This window comes from Panthera onca, chromosome X (genome assembly GCF_046562875.1).
Source record: "Panthera onca isolate mPanOnc1 chromosome X, mPanOnc1 haplotype 2, whole genome shotgun sequence".
Lineage (NCBI taxonomy): Eukaryota > Metazoa > Chordata > Mammalia > Carnivora > Felidae > Panthera > Panthera onca.
The window spans coordinates 57983254-58004011 of record NC_138357.1 but is presented as its reverse complement, the minus strand read 5'-3'; the positions used below and the strand labels follow the sequence as shown (position 1 = coordinate 58004011).

Below are 20758 nucleotides of genomic sequence, written 5' to 3'. Positions count from 1 at the left end.
TAGACACTCGGGGCGCCTGGGTGGCTCAGTCGGTTGAGCGGCCGGCTTCAGCTCAGGTCATGATCTCACGGTTCGTGAGTTCGAGCCCCGCGTCAGGCTCTGGGCTGATGGCTCAGAGCCTGGAGCCTGCTTCCGATTCTGTGTCCCCCCCTCTCTCTGCCCCTCCCCCATTCATGCTCTGTCTCCCTCTGTCTCAAAAAAAAAGCAAACATTAAAAAAAAATACTAAAAAAAAAAAAAAAACCTCTAGACACTCTAGGACTTCTATTTCCAGAACGACTGATTAAAAGGTACTTTTTCCTCTTCCTCCTAAGGCATAGATAAAAATCTTGGACATAATACATAAAACAAACATAAGATGACTCTGAGAGGTAGACAGAAGAAAGGAGGCTAGCTAGGGACCTTTGGATGAAAGAAACAAAATAGCAGAGTTCCCTGGGGTTTCTTCTTGCTTCATATAGCCCAGACTGGTTACTAGTGAAACTAGCAACCCAGAAACATCAATGGGTTCAGATAAAAAAAAAAAAAATCCCAGTAAAAGTGTTCTCTCTAGTCAAGGATCAATAAAGAAGCCACCTAGTAAAAGAGAAAACTTTTAGACAGCTATTACTCTACTCCACTCAACCACCACACACACACACACACCTTAACCCTCTGCACTCACCATTAAAGGCTGAATAAGGAGTCTAGACTTCCACCCCACACCAGCTTGTAATGAAGTTGTCTCAACCGCCCCATTGGGGGAGGATATCAAAAAAGGCCAAGTAAGGAGCCAAAATCTTCATTCTCACCAAGAGTAACAACAGTCTTCATCCTCTTCAGTGTCAGTAGAGACCATAGCAGGATGCTGGATTTCAACCCTTCCCCAGCAGTAATGAGGCACCACTGACACCACCAATGGTGTGGTGTCAGTGGAAGTCTAATGGAGAGTGTGGTCTCCCACCATTCCCTGAATAATGAGGTCATACCCCTCTCCTGATTGTGTCAATGAAGACCATGTGGGGAACAATAAGTAACAAGGTACTCCTGTATTCTTTCTAGCCAGGGTGAAATCAGTTAGAGGCCTAGTGGAGAGCCTACAATATAATCACTCTGCAGTAATGAGAAAATTCTCCAACCTCCAGGTTCCAGCAGAAGGCAAGTGAGGAACTGGGACTTACATTTCCCTGACAGTAAAAAGGTGGAACTCCCTTTATCCACCAGAGCAGTGTCAGAGGGGCTCCTACTAAAACGGAATAAGATCCAAGTCCCATTACAGAATAATAAAAATGCCCAGGTATCAATCCAAAACTACTCATTATACCAAAAAACAGGAAAACCTGAACTTGACTGCAAAAAGACAATCAATGACAGATGCCAACATGACACAACTGATGGAGTTAAACAAGATTCAATGCAGCCATCATAAAAATGCATTAGTGAGCAATTACAAACCTGCTGGAAACAAATGAAACAACAGAAAGTCTCTGCAAAGAATTAGAAAGCCTCAGCAAATAGGAGACTTAAAGGAGAACCAACTGTAAATTTTTAATCTGAAAAATACAAAAATTAAATTAAAAAACCGTCAATGGATGGCTCAACAGAATGGAATGGACAAAGGAAAAAATTAGTGAACTTGAAATGATGCAATGCAAAATGAAAGAAAATAGCCTACATAAAAATGAACAGAAACACACATACTTTGGGCTCTTCTTGCTCTTTGTACCATCTTATTATTATTACTACTTTGGCTATATTCCTTTGTATAATCCACTGTCCCTAGCATGATAAATTCCTCTTAACAGGTATAATAAATATTTTTGAATAAAGAAATAGAGCCTCAGAGACATGTGGAACTATAGTGAAAGATCTAATAGTCATGTTACATGAGGAAAAAGAGGGTAAGACTGGAAAGTATTTGGAGAAGTAAAGGATGAACACTTCCTGAATTTGGCAAAAGAAACCTGCAAATTCAGGAAGCTGCACAAATCTCAAATAGAATAATTCCAAAGAAATCTATGCCAAGACACATTATATTAAAACTTACAACAATTAAAGACTAAGAAGAAAATCTTGAAAGCAGCCTGAGGGGAAAAAGAACCACATTATCTATATGGGAAAAACCATTCAAATAATAGCAGATTTTTCATTAGAAACCATGGAGGCCAGAAAGAAGTACAGCTTACCATGGACTACTACTAAGTAATAAACAGGAATGTACTATTGATACATGCAACAATTTAGATGAATCTTAAAATTACAGTGAGTAAAAAAAAAAATCATTCTCAAAAGATTAACCTATTGTATGATTCATTCTAAATGACACCATCAAAATGACAAAATTACTAAGATAGAAAACACATTAGTGGTTTCCAGGGATTAGGTGCCCAGTGTGGGTAGGGAGAGATACAGCTATGGCTACAAAAGGGTAATGTTAAGAATCATTGTGGGATGGTCACAAGCATCTACACAGGTGATAAAATTGCATACACACATTATAACAATGTCAATTTCCTGGCTTTGATATTGTACTATAATTTGATAAAATATAACTATTGGAAGAAACTGAGTGAAGGGTACATGGGACTTCTCTGTAATATCTTTGCAAATACCTATGAGTCTATAACTTCAAAATAAAAAAGCCTATATACTTTGACCCAATAATTCCACTCAAAAGTTTTTAAAAATTAATGTAATTTCACAAATATTTATTAGGCCAGCTGTTTTTTTCTAGGACTATGAAGTAAAAATTTTCACTTAATCTCAATAGCATGATATTAAAGATGGGATACCCACAATCACTGAAAATGTTTTCAAAGACATACAAAAAAATTCTGTTGTATTAAGTCTTTTTGAAAAGTAGATTATAAAATATATAAAATAGTACTGGATACTTACGGAACATATATATGTATATGCATATAAAAAACAAGGTAAACACATACCAAATGTTTGTCATCTATAGGATTATAGTAATTTTACTTTTCTTTTTTAAACTGTCAATAATGAATATTGTTAGACTGGAGATACAAAAGTACTTCACATAGAGAAATAATTTATAAAAATAAATTTACAAAAGATATTCAAAACATAAAATAAATGTAATTCAGAAAATCAAAGATGAATGTAGTTTTATATTTAAGATACTAATAAAGATAAAAAAGACATGACAAAAAACTGGTGAAAGTAATAGGGAAAAATAATAAGGGTAACTGTCATGGTAAAGATTTACTTATATCACAAATCACTATAAAAGGGGGAAAACCATGAGTAAGCTACTCTTCAAATGGAAATTTAAGATTATAACAAGAAGGGCAAAGTTTTCTTCACTCTGCCTACTAGCAACAAGCTCCCACTTCTCTCTGTTTAACCACATTTGACATTTTTTAGTAAGTAGTAGTTCTACAATTGAAGACATTGTCATGTTTTCATTAACTATGCCAAACCAAATTAGTCTTCTGCTTCTCATAATTCATGTAACAGTTTGAAGAAAATTAATATGTTTACAAAATTTTTAAGATACTGTTTCTTCCCTCCTATGAATCTCTCCAGTCTGCTGTTTGTTGGTAGCACTCTTTTGGTACTTTCATATTCTGCCTCTTACAGAGACTTTTGTGTTTGTCTTATCTGTCCCACTAGATTGTGAGTACCCTAAGGTCAGACCTATGTTGTACTCAACTACACCTATCCTGAAATGTCTATTAGAGTACACTGCACACAGTTAATAGTGTCTTGCTCTATTAGGTGTCTAATAAGATTATGAACATTTCAAATTAGGGATGCCACTGTGTGCTTCTTTGTAATCACTACAGTACACAATTTAGATCTAGGCATAATGACATCTAATGTATCCTTGCTGGTTTCTACTTACTGAAACATCTTTACAAAATATGTGGTAGAAGGCATGATATCTGAACAGTGTTAGAGACAAAAATTTTGATACATATTAGTAAAAGAAATTAAAGTACTATGTAACTTTAGACTCATAAAAGCGTTAAATTGATCATTTACATATGGTAGAAGATAAGAAACTGGATTAAGAATTCTAAGGAAAATCAAAGAAGAAAACCAGTAGTAGTCAAAAAAAATTTTTTGAAAGTATGTTTGTAATAAGCATAAGTAAAATTACAAAACAACCTGGAATGTCACAGAAACTCTTTCACTGGAGAACTTAAAAATGGGGCCTATGAAGATTTAGATACAAAACTAATTAGAGGCAAGGGGAAGGTATAGAATGACTTATTGTATGAACATAAAGTATGTGAACAAACATTGTGTGAATAAAAAAAAAATATGGTCAATAGCTAGACCAAAACACACCTAGGATCTAGTTTACTTTATTTGAATTTGTTTTGGTGTCATTTTTAATCTCCCAAAATTTATTTTTGTATTTTATTAATACTTTTCTTCCTCCAAAATGACGATAGGAAGGAATCCACCTCAAAAGAAAGAACAAGAAGAAATGACAGCCAGGGACTTAATCAACATAGATATAAGCAAGATGTCTGAGCCAGAATTTAGAATCTCAATGATAAGAATACTGGCTAGGGTTGAAAAAAATGCATTGAATCCCTTTCTGCAGAGATAAAATCTGGTCAGGACAAAAGTAAAAATGCAATAAATGAGATGCAATCTAGAATGGATGCCACGACAGGAAGGATGGATGAATCAGAGCACCAAATCAACAATATAGAAGAGACACTTATAGAGAATAATGAAGCAGGAAAAAAGGGGGGGTAGGCAAAAGAGCATGATATAAGAATTAGAGAGCTCAGTGACTCATTAAACAGGAATAACATCAGAATCATAGGGGTCCAAGAAGATGAATAGAGAGTAAAAGGGGTAGAAGCTGTATATGAGCAAATCATACTGGAAAACTTTCCTAACCTGCGGAAAGACACAGATAAAAAAAATCCAGGAAGCACAGAGAACTCCCATTACATTCAACAAAAACCAACCATTAACAAGGGAAATCATAGTCAAATTCACAAAATACACAGACAAGGAGAGAATTATGAAAGCAGCAAGGGAAGAAAGTCCTTAACCTATAAGGGAAGAGAGAATAGATTTGCAGAACATGTATACACAAAGTGTGGCAAGCTGGAACGGAGTGGCAGGATATATTTAACATGCTGAATCAGAAAAATATGCAACCAAGAATTCTTTATCCAGCAAGACTGTCATTCAAAGTGGAAGGAGAGATAAAAAGTTTCCCAAACAAAAACTAGAGTTCATAATCACTAAACCAGCCCTGCAAAAAATTTTAAGGGGGGCTCGCTGAGGGGAGAAAAGCAAAACCAAAACAAAAAAGAAAAAAAGTCACAAAGACTAGAAAGGACCAGAGAACACTAGCAGAAACACCAACTCTACAAGCAACACAATGGCAATAAGTCCATATATTTCAGTACTCGCTCTAAATGTCAATGGACTAAATGCTTCAATCAAAAGACATAGGGTAACATTATGGATAAGAAAACAAGATCCATCTATATGCTGTTTACAAGATCATCTAAACAGAAAATCTACAAGGAAACAATGGCTTTAATGATACATGGGACTGGATGGACTTAACAGATATATTCAGAACATTTCATCCTAAAGCAGCAGAATATACATTCTTCTTGAGTGCACATGGAACATTTTCCAGAATAGGTCACATAGTGGGAAACCAGCCCTCAACAAGTACAAAAACATCAAGATCATACCATGCATATTTTCAAACCACAATGGTATGAAACTCAAAATCAACCACAAGAAAAAATTTCGAGAGACAACAAATACTGAAAGACTAAAGAACATCTTACCAAAGAATGAATGCGCAAACCAGTAAGTTAAAGAGGAAATTAAAAAGTACATGGAAGCCAATGAAAATGAAAATACCATAGCCCAAAACCTCTGGGATGCAGCAAAGGTGGTCATAAGAGGAAAGTATATACGAATCCAGGCCTTCTAAAGAAGGAAGAAAGGTCTCAGATACAGAATCTAATCCACAACCTTAAAGAGCTGCAAAAGAACAGCATATAAAACCCCAAACCAACAAAAGACAGGAAAATACAGATTAGAGCAGAAATCAATGCTATTGAAACCCAAAGCAAATAAACAAATAAATAAACAAAACCAGTAGAACAGCTCAATGAAACCAGAAACTGGTTCTTTGAAAGAATTAACAAAATTGATAAACACCTAGGCAGATTAATCAAAAAGAAAAAGGACTCAAATAAATGAAATCAAGAATTAAAGATGAGAGATCACAAACACTGCATAAATACAAACAATAATAAGAGAATATTATGAGCAATTATATGCCAATAAATTGGGCAATCTAGAAGAAAAGGACAAAATCCTGCAAACATAAACTACCAGAGCTGAAACAAGAAGAAATAGATAATTTGAACAGAAATTTAATTAGTAATCAAAAATCTCCCAAAAAACAAGAGCCCACGGCTGGATAGCTTTCCAGGAGAATTCTACAAAACATTTAAAGAAGAGTTAACACCTATGTTTTTGAAGTTGTTCCAAAAAATAGAAACGGAAGGAAAATATCCAAACTCATTCTATGACACCAGCATTACCTTGATTCCAAAACCAGAGAAAGACCCCACTCAAAAAGGAGAACTAGAGATCAATTTCCCTGATGAACATGGATGCAAAAATTTTCAACAAGATATCAGCCAACCGGATCCAACAATACATTAAATGAATTATTTGCCACAATCAAGTGGGATTTATAATGGGATGAAAGGCTGGTTCAGTATCTGCAAATCAATCAATGTGATACATCACATTAATAAAAGAAGGACAAGAACCACATGATCCTTTCAATAGATGCAGAGAAAGCATTTGACAAAATACAGCATCCTTTCTTGATAAAAACCCTCAAGCAAGTAGGGATAGAAGGACCATAACTCAAGATCATAAAAGCCACATACGAGAGACCCATTGCTAATATCATCCTCAATGGGGTAAAGCAGAGCTTTTCCCCCAAGGTCAGGAATATGACAGGGATGTCCACTCTTGCCAGTGTTACTCAACATAGTATTCGAAGTCCTAACCTCAGTAATCAGAGAACACAAAGAAATAAAAGGCATCCAAATTGGCAAGGAGGAAGTCAAACTTTCACTCTTCGCAGATAACATGATACTCTATATGCAAAACCCACAAGATTCCACCAAAAAAATGCTAGACATGATTCATGAATTCAGCAAAGTCACAGAATATAAAATCAACGCACAGAAACCAGTTGCATTTCTATACACCAATAACGAAGCAATAGAAAGAGAAATCAAGGAATCTATCCCATTGACAATTGCACCAAAAACCACAAAATACCGAGGAATAAATCTAACCAAAGAGGTGAAAAATCTATACCATGAAAAATATAGAAATCTTATGAAAGAAAATGAAGAAGACACAAAAAAATGGAAAATTATTCAATGCTCCTGGATAGGAAGAACAAATATTGTTAAAATGTCGATACTACTCAAAGCAATCTACATATTTAATGCAATCCCTATCAAAATAACCCCAACATTCTTCACAGAGCTAGAATAAATAATCCGAAAATCTTATGGAACCAGAAAAGACCCCACATAGCCAAAGCAATCCTGAAAAAGAAAACCAAAGCAGGAGGAATCACAATTCCAGACTTCAAACTGTATTACAAAGGTGTAATCACCAGGACAGTATGGTAGTGGCACAAGAACAGACACTCAGATCAATGGAACAGAATAGAGAACCCAGAAATGGACCCACAAATGTATGGCCAACTAATCTTTGACAAAGCAGGAAAGAATATTCGATGGAATAAAGACAGTCTCTTCAGCAAGTGGTGCTGGGAAAACTGGACAGCAACATGCAAAAGAATGAACCTGAACTACTTTCTTACACCATACACAAACATAAACTGAAAATGAATAAAAGGCCTAAACGCAAGACAGGAAGCCATCAAAATCCCAGAGGAGAAAGCAGGCAAAAATCTATTTGACCTCAGTCACAGCAATTCTTACTTGACATTTTTCTGGAGGCAAGGGAAACAAAAGCAAAAATGAACTATTGGGACCTCATCAAGATAAAAATCTTTTTCACAATGAAGGAAACAGTCAGCAAAACTAAAAGGCAACTGCGACGGAATGGAAGAAGATAATTTGCAAATGACATATCAGATAAAAGGTAAGTATGCAAAATCTGTAAACAACTTATCAAACTCGACACCCAAAAAACAAATAATCCAGTTAATAAACGTACAGAAGGCATGAACAGACACTTCCAAAGAAGACATCCAGATGGCTAACAGACACATGAAAAAATGCTCAACATCACTCATCATGAGGGAAATACAAATCAAAACCAAAATGAGTTACCACCACACACCAGTCAGAATACCTAAAATTAACAACTCAGGCAACAACAGATGTTGGTGAGGATGTGGAGAAAGGGGAACTCTTTTGCACTGGTGGGAATGCAAACTGGTACAGCCACTCTGGAAAGCAGCATGGAGATTCCTCAAAAAGTTAAAAATACAATTACCCTACGACCGCGCAATGGCACCACTAGGTATTTATCCAAAGGATAAAGGAGTGCTGCTTCGAAGGGACACATGCACCCCAATGTTTATGGCAGGGCTATTGACAATAGCCAAAGTATGGAAAGAGCCCAAATGTCCATCCACAGATGAAAGGATAAAGAAGATGTGGTACATATATACAATGGAACATTACTCAGCAATCAAAATGAATGAAATCTTGTCATTTCCAACAATGTGGATGGAAGTGGAGGGTATTATGCTAAGTGAAATTAGAGAAATGCAAATATCATATGACTTTACTCGTGTGGGATTTAAGATACAAAACAGATGAACATAGGGGAAGGGAAGCAAAAATAATATAAAAACAGGGAGGTGGAAAACATAAGAGACTCTTAAATATAGAGAACAAACAGGGTTGCTGGAGGGGTTGTGGGTGGGGGGGATGTCTAGATGGGTAAGGGGCATCGGGAAGACACTTGTTGGGTTAAGCGCTGGGTGTTATATGTAGGGGATGAATCGCTGGATTCTACTCCTGAAATCATTATTGCACTATATGCTAACTAACTTGGATGTATATTTATATATACATGTGTATACATGTATATATATTGCCCATATACATATATATACATTGCCTATACACATATATATATATTGCAAAACTATAAACAGAACCCAGAGAACTTTATCAATGGCTGTCCCCCTTTACTGCCAAAACAAACACATAAGACAACCAGATTCTACTGTGCTCACATGTGCCTTTCATGCATGTCATTGTTGAGGAACATAACTCAATGACCCGAACAGCAAAAGTTCCTGTCTCCATTGCTGGCACTGTCAAAATGGAAATCTGAAAAGTAGAAATAAAATATTAGACATAAGGGGTAGATCTCATTTTCATTCTTCTATCATTAGAGTTTAGTTAACTCTCAAATTATCTTTTTTTCAAACTCCATGATGTTTGAAAAAATTTAGCTTGTAAAGATTTTAGAACAGAATTTGAAACATGTAACATATACATGTGCCTGAATGTCCAATTTCTGCATTATTTATATACTTATATATCACATATGTTGTATTCATATAATTAATTCATGGACAAGAAATGTTTCAAATATCTTTAATATTTGTTAAATTCTTCACTTATTATTTTCAAAGGATTAAATTATGACTCATTACTTCTGAATTATATGCACTTTAGTATTTGAAAACAGATCATATTAATTTTGATTATTCATAATGGCTAAAAGCAGTAGGTATAGAGTGTTAAAATTTAAAAATGTTACAAATCTGAAAGATGTTGAAATAAGCAAAGTAATATGTCAACAGTGTAGCCAAACATATACCAAAATGTTTCCAAATGAATGTCTTTAAGGATTCCAGTACTAAAACTAGAAACCCAGAATTTAAAGTAAAATGGAAAATTATTTTAAAATAATGTTTATTGGGGTACCTCAGTTGGTTGAGCACCTGACTATTGATTTTGGCTCAGGTCATGATGTCACGGTTTGTGAGACTGACTGACTACATCCGGCTCTGTGCTGATAGAGGGGAGCCTGCTTAGGATACTCTCTCTCTCCCTCTGTCTCTGCCCTTCCCTTGCTAGGGCTCTCTCTCTCTCAAAATAAATAAATAAATATTTAAAATATTAATTAATTAATGTTTATTGATATGCAGTATGCTGATATGCTATAGGCACTACTAATATATTGCATGGCCTTATAATTAAAATGACAATCAGGTCAATGTTTCTCTATAAAACCAAAAGTTTCAATATTAATTCTCAATTTAATCTTCAATCTGAGAAAACTATATTCTCTCATATATAAAACACTTGTCAAAATGTGAAGCCCAATTTACACTTTTACCTGTGAGCACTATGCTTAGATTTTGACTCGTGATGTCACATTGATAGCCAATACAGGAAATGCCTACAAGTTCTCAAAACAGATATTCTTTTGATAACCATGGATATTCTACTATCACATTACTTAGAAATACATTTTTGGGCTTAAGATGTCCCCAAAACTGTGTTCTCCATATTCCTCTTAATGCCCTTTTGCTGCTGGATGTCCATGACACAAAATGTACTTTAAAGAGAGAGGAACCAGTAAAACATGTATCTAATGTATAATAATTATCAAATGATTATGAGTAAAAACGTTTAAAGCCAGAAAGGTATTGTAGGAACTGCACCAACATTCAGGCATAGCACATTTTATTGTGCTTTGCTTTATTACACTTTGCAAATACTGTTTTTTTTTTTTTTTTTTACAAATATGAAGGTCTGTGGCAACCATACATTGAGCAAATCTACTGGTACCATTTTTCCAACAGCATTTTGCTTACTTAATATCTCTAATTCACATTTTGGTAATTCTCACAATATTTCAAACTTTTTTATTATATTTTTTATGGTTATGTATGATCAGTGATCTTTGATGTCACTATTGTAATTGTTTAGGGGTTCCATGAACTGAGCCCATACATATACAACCGCAAATTTCATTGATAAATGCTTTGTGTACTCCAACTGCTTCACCAGCCACTGTTCCCCAGTCTCTACCCTCTCCTCAAGCCTCCCTATTCCCTAAGACACAATAATACTGAAATTAGGCAAATTATTAACTCTATAATGGCCTCTAAGTATTCTAGTGAAAGAAATAGTTGCACATCTCATACTTTAAATCAAAAGCTAGAAATAATTAAGCTTATTTCTAAGTGAAAAAGGGATGTTGAAAGCCAAGATAGACCAAAAGCTAGGCCTCTTGTACTGAACAGCCAAGTTGCAAATGCAGAGGAAAAGTTCTTGAAGGAAGTAAAAGGTGTTACTCAACATAAGAATGTAAGAAAGGTAAAGAGATAGATTGTTGATATGGAGAAAGTTTCAGTGGTCTGTATCAAAATGGCTACCACATATCCTTAAGCCAAAGTCTAATTCAGAGCAAGGCCCTAACTCTCTTTAATTCTATGAAGGCTGAGAGAAGTGAGAAAGTTACAGAAAAGTGTGAAGCGAGCCAAGGTTGGTTCAGAAGGCTTAAGGAAGGAAGCCATCTCCGTAACATAAAAGTGCAAGGTGAAGATGATGGAGAAGTAGGAGGACCGGGATTTTCCTTGTCCGTTAAACATGGCTGTTTTGAGGTCAGATCACTTGGAAAACCCAGGAAATTGATCTGTGGAGCAGCAAAAGGATCTCCACAGTTGGACGGTGGACAGCTTAGCAGGAGTGAGGTGTGTGGATATGAAATGAGGGAAATAAACCAGCATAGGCACTGGGGAGGGAACCCTTTCTGTGGAGAGACAGAAGGGAGAGAAAGAAAGAGTGGTTGTGAAATAATGGCATCGAGTTAGCACAAGAGGAAAACCTCTACAGACTATGGAGGGGGGAATGAAAAGTATGGAGAGTGTCAGTTCTTTTTTGTACATAACCTTAGGAGATGAAACTCAGAGGTTTTGCAAGTGCATGACTTTCTCGAGAGTAGAGCAATGGCACACGCTCCTGGGGAGCGGGTAGCTGGCCCTGGAGTGCATAGCATGGTGTAGCGATCTCCAGGGTGCACTGGGAAAGAATAGTACCCTTCCTGGATTATTTGGAAACAGGTTTTATTGCCTCCCCAAGGACAAAATACTCTGCAGGTGCCAGCCAAAGACCTTTCAGCAGTAGGACCCCTGGAGGAGGGGAGTGGATCTGGATTTGCACCATTCGGGGTCCATTCAGACTTCAGGATTTGAATCCCATCAGAGTGCCAAGGGGAAGCCACAGGAGAATAATGGTGCAGGGCAAGCTGACTGCCCTTGCTATTCAGTGAGGGCTGCCTGAACAGCAGGGGGTGAGAGCCCAGTCGGGAGGAGAGATTGGGGTGACGGAAATTTTCCTAACACCAACACAGTGGGACTTAAGAGAGTAGCACAGCGGTCACCAGTGGAGGCAGTACACGCTTAGAACAAACCCTACCCCTCCATGCCTAGCAAATGCTCATTTACCAGAGCAAGACTAACGTACTCAATGTAGCCAGACTCTCCTCCAGACCAACACAGCCACCAGCCTCAGGCACCAACAGACAACCTTTAATTTTTTTCTTTTTTCTTTCTTGCTTTCCTCCCTCTCTTTGTTTTCTTTTCGAATCAGATTTATAGTTTCTGATTTGTTTTTTGTCATATCTATCTACACATATATACACTAGCTATCTATCTACACATACATACACACACACAGACATATATATTTTTTGATCAGGCTTTTTAATTCTACTCAGGTTCCATCTTTTCTCTTTTCTTTTGCTTTTTTTCTTCTTTCTTTTCCTTTCTCTTTCTTTGGAATCAACCTTATAGGTTTTGATTCTCTATTTGGTTTTCTTTCCTCCCCTTTCATTGTTCTCTTTTTATAGCATCAGGCTCCCCCCACCTCCTTTTTTTCCAGGGTTACTTCAACAAAGAAATCAAAGCACACCTAGTTAAAGGTCCAAACACTCCATCATTGCAAGCAAGGAGGAGCTCTGCAGAGGACTGATCAGTGGTACTGGGCAGCCAGAACCCAACAGCAGAGTACATGCAACATACAACAGAAGTACTTCCTGGAGTGCCAGGCCTGGACATTGTACGGTCCCTTTTTAATATAGCAGTACTCTCGGGTGAAGGACACATAAAAAGTTTTTAAAACATGTAAAAGACAGACTGCCAGAATGACAAGATAGAGGAATTCTCCCCAAAAGGAAGGTCAAGAAGAAATCACAGCCAGAGAATTGCTCAAAACAGATATACACAATACATCTGAACAAGAATTTAGAACAACAATCATAATACTAATAGCTGAGCTTGAAAAAGGCTTAGAAGACAGCAGAGAAACCCCTGGTACAGAGATCAAAGACCTAATAACTTGTTAGGATGTATTTTTAAAATGCTATATCTAGAACCTAACCAAAAAGGTAAAAGATCTGTATGTGGAAAACTATAGAAAGGTTATGAAAGACATTGAAGACGACACAAAAAAATAGAAAAATATTCCATGCTCATGGATTGGAAGAACAAAAATTGTTAAACAAATACTACCCAAAGCAATCTATATACATTCAATACAATCCCTATCAAAATAACACCAGCATCTTCACAGAGCTAGAAGAAACAATCCTAAAATTTGTATGGAACCACAAAAGAACCCAAATAGCCAAAGTAATGTTGAAAACGAAAACCACAGCTGGAGGTATCACAACTCCAGACTTTAAGATGTATTACAAAGCTATAATCATCAATACAGTATGGTATTGCCACAAAAACAGACACCTAGACCAATGGAATAGAGAACCTAAAAATGGACCCACAAATATATGGCCAACTAATCTTCCACAAAGCAGGAAAGAGTATCCAATGAAAAAAAAAAGATAGTCTCTTTAGCAAATGGTGCTGGGAGAACTGGACAGCAACATGCAGAAGAATGAAACTGGACCACTTTCTTACACCATACAAAAAGTAAATTCAATATGGATGAAAGACCTAAAATCTGAGACAGAAAACCATCAAAATCCTACAGGAGAAAACAGGCAGCAACCTCTTTGACCTCGACCTCAGGTCATATCTCCAAAATCAAGGGAAATAAAAGCAAAAATGAACTATTGGGACCTCATCAATATAAAAAGCTTCTGCACAGCTAAGGGAACAATCAACAAAACTAAAAGGCATCTTATGGAATGGGAGAAGATATTTGAAAATGACATAATGGATAAAGGGTTAGTGTCGAAAATAACTTATCAGATTCAACACCCATAAAACAAATAATCCAGTGGAGAAATGGGTAGAAGACATTAATAGACATTTTCCAAAGAATACATACAGACGGCCAACAGACACATGAAAAGATGTCCAAATCACTCATCATCAGGGAAATACAAATCAAAACTGCAATGAGATACCACCTCATACCTGTCAGAAACGATAAAATTAACACAGGGAACAAAAAATGTTGGTGAGGATGTGGAGATAGGGGAACCCTTTTGCATAAGAGACTCTTAAATACAGAGAACAAACTGAGGGTTCCTGTAGGGGAGGTGGGTGGGGGGATGGATTAAATTGGTGATGGGTATTAAGGAAGGCACTTGTTGGGATGAATACTGGGTGTCCTATATAAGAGATGAATCACTGGGCTCTACTCCTGAAGCCAAAAGTACACTGTATGTTAACTAACTTGAATTTAAACTTTTTAAAAAAGTGCAAGGTGAAACAGTAAGTACTGATAAAGAAGCTGCAGCAAGTTATCCAGAAGATGTAACTAAGATAATTCATGAAGGTGACTACACTACAGTACCGATTTTCCAGAGATTGAATAGCATTCTATTGGAAGAAGATGTCATCTAGGACTTTCATTGCTACAGAAGAGAAGTCAACATCTGGCTTTAAAGCTTCAAAGGACAGGCTGACTCTCTTGTTAAAGGCTAATGTAGCTGGTGACTTTAAGTTGAAGCCAATGCTCATTTATCATTCTAGTAATCCTAGGGCCTTTAAGAATTATTTTAAATCTATTCTCCCTCTGCTCTGTAAATGGAACAAGAAAGCTTGGATTATACAACATAGTTTACTGAGTATCTTATGACCACTGTTGAGACCTACTGCTCAGAAAAAAGATTCTTTTCAAAATATGACTGCTCATTAACAAAGAACCTGGTCACCCAAGAGCTCTGATGGAGATGTACAACAAGATTAATGTTGTTTTCATGCTTGCTAACACATTTTGCAGAATAAATACCTCAATGCCAGGGGCTCGTTGTTTAGCCAATTCAAAGAATGAGGAGGTGGACACAGAATAAAATGAGCAGCAGGCAAAAGTTTATCAGAGTGTAAGATCAGAAGGTAAGAATAGTATGAAAGGTCTCTTTACAGAGAGGGGACATCTGAAAGTGAATACCCCTGAGTATAAGCAAGCAACTTTATTTTATAGGGTTTTGGTCTGTTCCTCCTCTTCTTTTTGGTTTCTTTTTAGGAAAAAAAAAAAAAAAAAGATACCTGTAGGTGATGAGTTGTTTATTCCTGAGGGAAACATGAAGGGGGAGTAGGTGGTATTTGTTACATTCTTTTTTTTTTTTTTTTAAGTTTATTTATCTTTGAGACAGAGAGAGACAGAGCATGAACGGGGGAGGGTCAGAGAGAGAGGGAGACACAGAATTGGAAGCAGGCTCCAGGCTCTGAGCCATGAGCCCAGAGCCCGACGCAGGGCTTGAACTCACAGACCGTGAGATCGTGACCTGAGCCGAAGTCGGACGCTCAACCAACTGAGCCACCCAGGCGCCCCATGTATTTGTTACATTATTAAGAAAAACTTTACGCCTGAGGGAGTTTTTCTCATAGATGTTTCCAGCATTGTTTTAAAATATGTGGCTTTGCTCCCTGGGACCTTCAAGTCCTAGCCCCTCCCTTTCTACATACTGAATCCTATCTTTACCTATCAAACATCTTTTCTGCAGTTCATGGATCCACAAGGAATTTTGACTTTCAAGTCTTATTATGTAAGAAATGCATTTTATCAAACTATACCTGCCATAGACAGTGATTCCCTTGATGGATGTGGGCAAAGTAATTTGAAAACCTTCAGGAAAGGATTCACTATTTAAGATGCCATTGAGAACACTCATGATTCACAGGAAGAGTTCAAAATATCAACATTAACAGGAGTTTGGAGAAAGTTGATTCCAGCCCCCATGAATGAATTTCAGGGTTCAAGACTTCAGTGGAGGAGGTAACTGCAGATGTGGTGGACACAGCAAGAGAACTAGAATTAGAGGTAGAGTCTGAAGAAGTGACTAAATGGCTGCAATCTCATGATAAAACTTTAACAACAGAGGAGTTGCTTCTTATGGATGAGCAAAGAAAGTAGTTCTTGAGATGGAATCTACTTCTGACAAAGATGCTGTGAAGATTGTTGAAATGACAACAAAGGGTTTACATACTACATAAACTTAGTTGATAGAGCAGCAACAAATTTTGATAGGATTGACTCCAATTTTCAAAGAATGTCTATGGTGGGTAAAATGCTATTAAACAGCATTATATGCTACAGAGAAACCATTCATAAAAGAAGAGTCAATTGATGCAGCAAGGTTTATTGTTGTCTCATTTTAAGAAATTGTCACTGCCACCCAAACCTTTAGTAACCACCACCCTGATCAGTCAGTAGCCATCAACATCAAGGCAAAACCCTCCACCAGCAAAAGGATTAGAACTCACTGAAAGCTCAGATGATAGTTGGCATTGTTTAGAAATAAAGTATTTTTAAGGTAAGTACATTTTTTTATACATAATGCTATACTGAACACTTAATAGGCCACAGTATAGTGTAAACATAATTTTATATGAACTGAGAAACTAAAAAAAAAAAATAATTTGACTTGCTTTATTGTGACATTCACTTTACTGCAGTGGTCTAGAACTGGACTCACAAAACCTTTGAGGTATGCCTATATTTCTTTTGTTTCCTACAACCGTAATGTCTAATTTTTAAAAATTTAAATACAATCAGTAACCCCGACCACAGAACCTTCTGTGTCTTGAACTCTGAGAAGGTAACTGTCTTAAAACTCACAGAGATTAGGAAAAGCCATCAAAAGGGAATACCCTCAAACCTCTAGTACCACTTCCATAAAATTTACCTAGACTTACACCTACACTTTCCTCTCTTTAAGGTTCATCACATATGCTTAAAAATTTACAAAGAGGAAGGAAGCCAATATAGGAAACAAAGAGAAGTATAAATGTACACTTTTAGACTGATCACTCTGATAGCTCTTTAGAGATTGGATCTGAAGGAGACAAGATGAGAGGAGGAACAACCAGTTAGAAGGCAGAGATGAAGTTCTGAAACCAGAGGAGTGAGAATAAGAACTGAGAGGAAAAGCATACTGGAGCCCATTCAAGGAAGTACAATGAGAGGACCTGGAGGCTCAGGGGATACCAGAGACAGGAGGAAGAAATTGTTAGTTGGAAGGACATCAGTGCTTCTCATGAAGGCAGGGAACACTGGATAAGTAGTTTTGAGAGGGAAAATGGTGAGTTAATTTCTGAGTATGTTCAATTTGAGGGGACTTTGGGATAGATGTCCAGCAAGAAGTTTGACCAACATTCCTGGGAGATAAAGAAGTAGCTGTCACCAACATTTGCAGAGTTGGAACTACGTAAGTACATGGAGTCCAGCAGCAAGTGTGCATAGAGCAAGAGATAATGTGGGTTGAAGTGAGAACCTGGGGGAGCCCCAATATTTAAGAGGAGGATAGAGCCCATAAAAGAAGCAGAGATGGACTATTCAGAGAGTTATGAGAACCAGGAGAGCACAGTATCATGGAAGCCAAGGAGTATAGAGTTTCAAGAAAAAGGTAATAATCAACATTGTCAAATGTACCAGAAAAGACCTAATAGAAAAAAAAATGTCCTATGCTCCTGACCATTATAAAGTTATTAATAAACTTAGCAAGAAAAATTGTGGAAGAAATGTGGAGGTAAAAGCCAGGCTGGTCTAGAAATGGATGAGAGGAAAGGAGCTGGAGGGAGCAAGTATAGACACTGTCTTGAAAATGTTGATGAGATCAGGGGAGAGATGGGATACAATTAGAGATGGGGGCAAAAGGAGATTTTTTTTTAATATTATTTTTGGAAAACAAAATACTAGTACATGTATATAGGTTGAAGGCAAGGTACCAGTAGCAGGGAAAGGCCGAAGACAGGACACAGATGCAGGGTGGTGTGTGTGTGTGCGCATGTGTGTATATCAAGAGCACTTATGAATGGGGTTGGCCTTGGACAAGGAGGGGAGCCCTGTCATTACTCTTTGTACTTGTATATCAGTTGTGGGTGGTGGGGCAGGAGGTCAAGGGCCATTGTGCTTAGTAGGGCCTTACTTTTCTCAGTGAAGTGAGGGGTGAGGTGAAAGAGCTAAGACAGAGGAGGAAGGGTAAAACAGTAAAGATTTGGACTAGGCACTGAGAGGAATGGGAGAGGGAGCTATCCGAGACCAGTGGATAAACTAACTAGTGGTAGCGACGGTCTAGCTGAATGAGACTGGCAACCCTGACTCTGTGGGAGTGCCAGTCTGAGTGGATGTGTGGTTTTCTCAAGTATCCTTCTGTGATCCAGATGTAAATTATAGACTCATCCAGAGACAAAATTTTCCTCTGTGGGCACAGTGGAAGAACATGGCTACATAGGAATTGAACGTGTTGGGGGAAGGGCAGTTCAGAAAATCCACCATGGGGACCAGGACATGAAAAAGGAAGAGGGAAGAAAGGTAAACTAGGAGGAAAAGGAGAGGACAAGGAATTGTAGGTTTCTTAACAGATCATTGAGAAGATTAAGTGGGGTAAGAGAATGGAAGAGCTGAAAGGATAGGGGCAGATTAATGCCACCATACACCCATAACCACCAGGCTCAACTCGGCAATCAACACTGTACAGCCATCTGACAATGAGAGAGGCCATACTCCAACTCCCCACAGTTATTACTGTATATCTTTCCTTGAGCTTTGACCTGTTCCCGACACTTATACCTCAATTCTCAGGAGATGACCTCACTTCGTAATTTAAAGAGTAGATGGATTCCATTAGATGGAAACTCCCAGACCTACAAATATCCTCCATTCATCCTCTTATTGCAAGTGTCTCACATCCCCTCTTAAGGTCAACGGTTTTACCTGTTCTCTGAATCTCATATTCCCCACCTTTACCTGGACCTTGCTGCATCAGTTATCTTCCTTTTCTCCTGGATATCTTCAAACTCTCCCTCCCTTTTTACTACCTCCACAGCATCAGTTGAAATATACACTTCTTCTTTAAAGAAAAGAAAAGCCTGATAGGGAAGAGCCAAGATAGCAGAACAGCATGGAAATCTTTTTTTTGTGTCTCGCGTCCATGAAATACAGCCAGATCAACACTAAACCATCCTGCACGCCTAGAAAACTGATTTGAGGATTAACATGACAATCTGCACAAACTGAACCACACAACTCAGCAGGTACGCAGCGCAGAGAGGTGGACTGGGGGAGAGAAAAGCCGCAGAGAGCAGGGAGCTGTTTTTGCTTGCTGAGAGAGGACAGACACGGGGGGGGGGGGAAGAGGGGAATACGGGAAAAAGGACCCCCCCTGCCAAAAGCAGCTGGAGAGAAAGCGGAATAGTACAAACAGCCGCAGGGACTGAACAAAAAGGGAGAAAGGAGAGGGCTTAAATTCCATTAAGACCCTATAAACAGGGGGAGCACAGAGTCTGAAACTCCACAACTCGATACCTGGCAGTGCTCTGGTGGGAAGGGCAAATCCCTGGGAGCAGAGTGAAGTCCAGGGGGCTTTAGGCCACATGGGGAGAGGTGGTTCCCAAGCTGGGAGGACATCTGGTTGAGGCTGTATGGCTCCCCCAAAGGCAAAGGCCCCAGTAGACCCAGGAGAATAACCACATATGATGGTGCTGGAACAAGGTCGTTGGGGGTGAAGCCTGGTGTCAGACACATGTTGCAATTTGCCATAATCCCTGAAACGCTGCTGCTACATGATCGCATGAACTTTTTCTGGGGAAGACTGGCACCCAACCACATTCTCTGGGCATCGGCAGCAGCGGGGTCCCATGAACATTACTTGGTGTGGCTGGCACTTGGCCATTTGCTAGGTGAGACCCTTCTGCAGAGGGGCAGAACAGATCAAAGCTGCAGTCCCTCAGAAGTAAGGGGTTGGGAAAAACAGCCACATCTGAGATAAAACTCAACAGGGAGGTGCTGCCTGGGGCTTGGTCATGGACAATGTAAAAGCGGAGAGTGGGTGGAAGATGAATACAAAGGATGGGTGCACGATTGCTGCTCAGGGAGAACAGAGTTCCGATACTACAGACTGGGTAGCTGGGAGACACCATTTTCACTGCTCCCACACATGCACATACACACCTACAAGCACCACAACAATAAACCCAAGTAAGCTAAGCAGCGCCATCTAGTGGAGAACGGAACCATTACACCAAGCTCCACCCAACTGGGCCAACCTCCCCTTTCAGGAACACAAGTCTCTTGGCCTGCTTAGTTTACAGACTATAAATCGCATCATAGTATGACTTCTAGGGGAAAAAGAAGTAATTTCAATTGTATTTCAGTCTGTTTGCTGGTCGATCTATTCAATTTTTTTTTCTCTTTTTCATTTCTTTTTTCTTGAATTCAGAAAGAGAAAAAATATTTTTATTTTCAATCTTTATTAAAAATATTTTTCTTTAAATTTTTTCTACTATATTTTTTATTTTGTGTAATTTT

General features: G+C 38.0%; 1 protein-coding gene across 3 annotated transcripts in view; it reads right to left on the bottom strand.

The window, feature by feature from the left end:
• CHM (CHM Rab escort protein) overlaps nucleotides 1-20758 on the bottom strand; it is a 246400-nt gene that overhangs the window by 63414 nt on the left and 162228 nt on the right. For all 3 annotated transcript variants that reach the window (XM_081793306.1, XM_081793307.1, XM_081793308.1), the window contains one exon: nucleotides 9256-9352. In XM_081793306.1, coding sequence (XP_081649432.1) covers nucleotides 9256-9352 — 97 coding nt within the window. The remainder of the gene's footprint in view (nucleotides 1-9255; nucleotides 9353-20758) is intronic.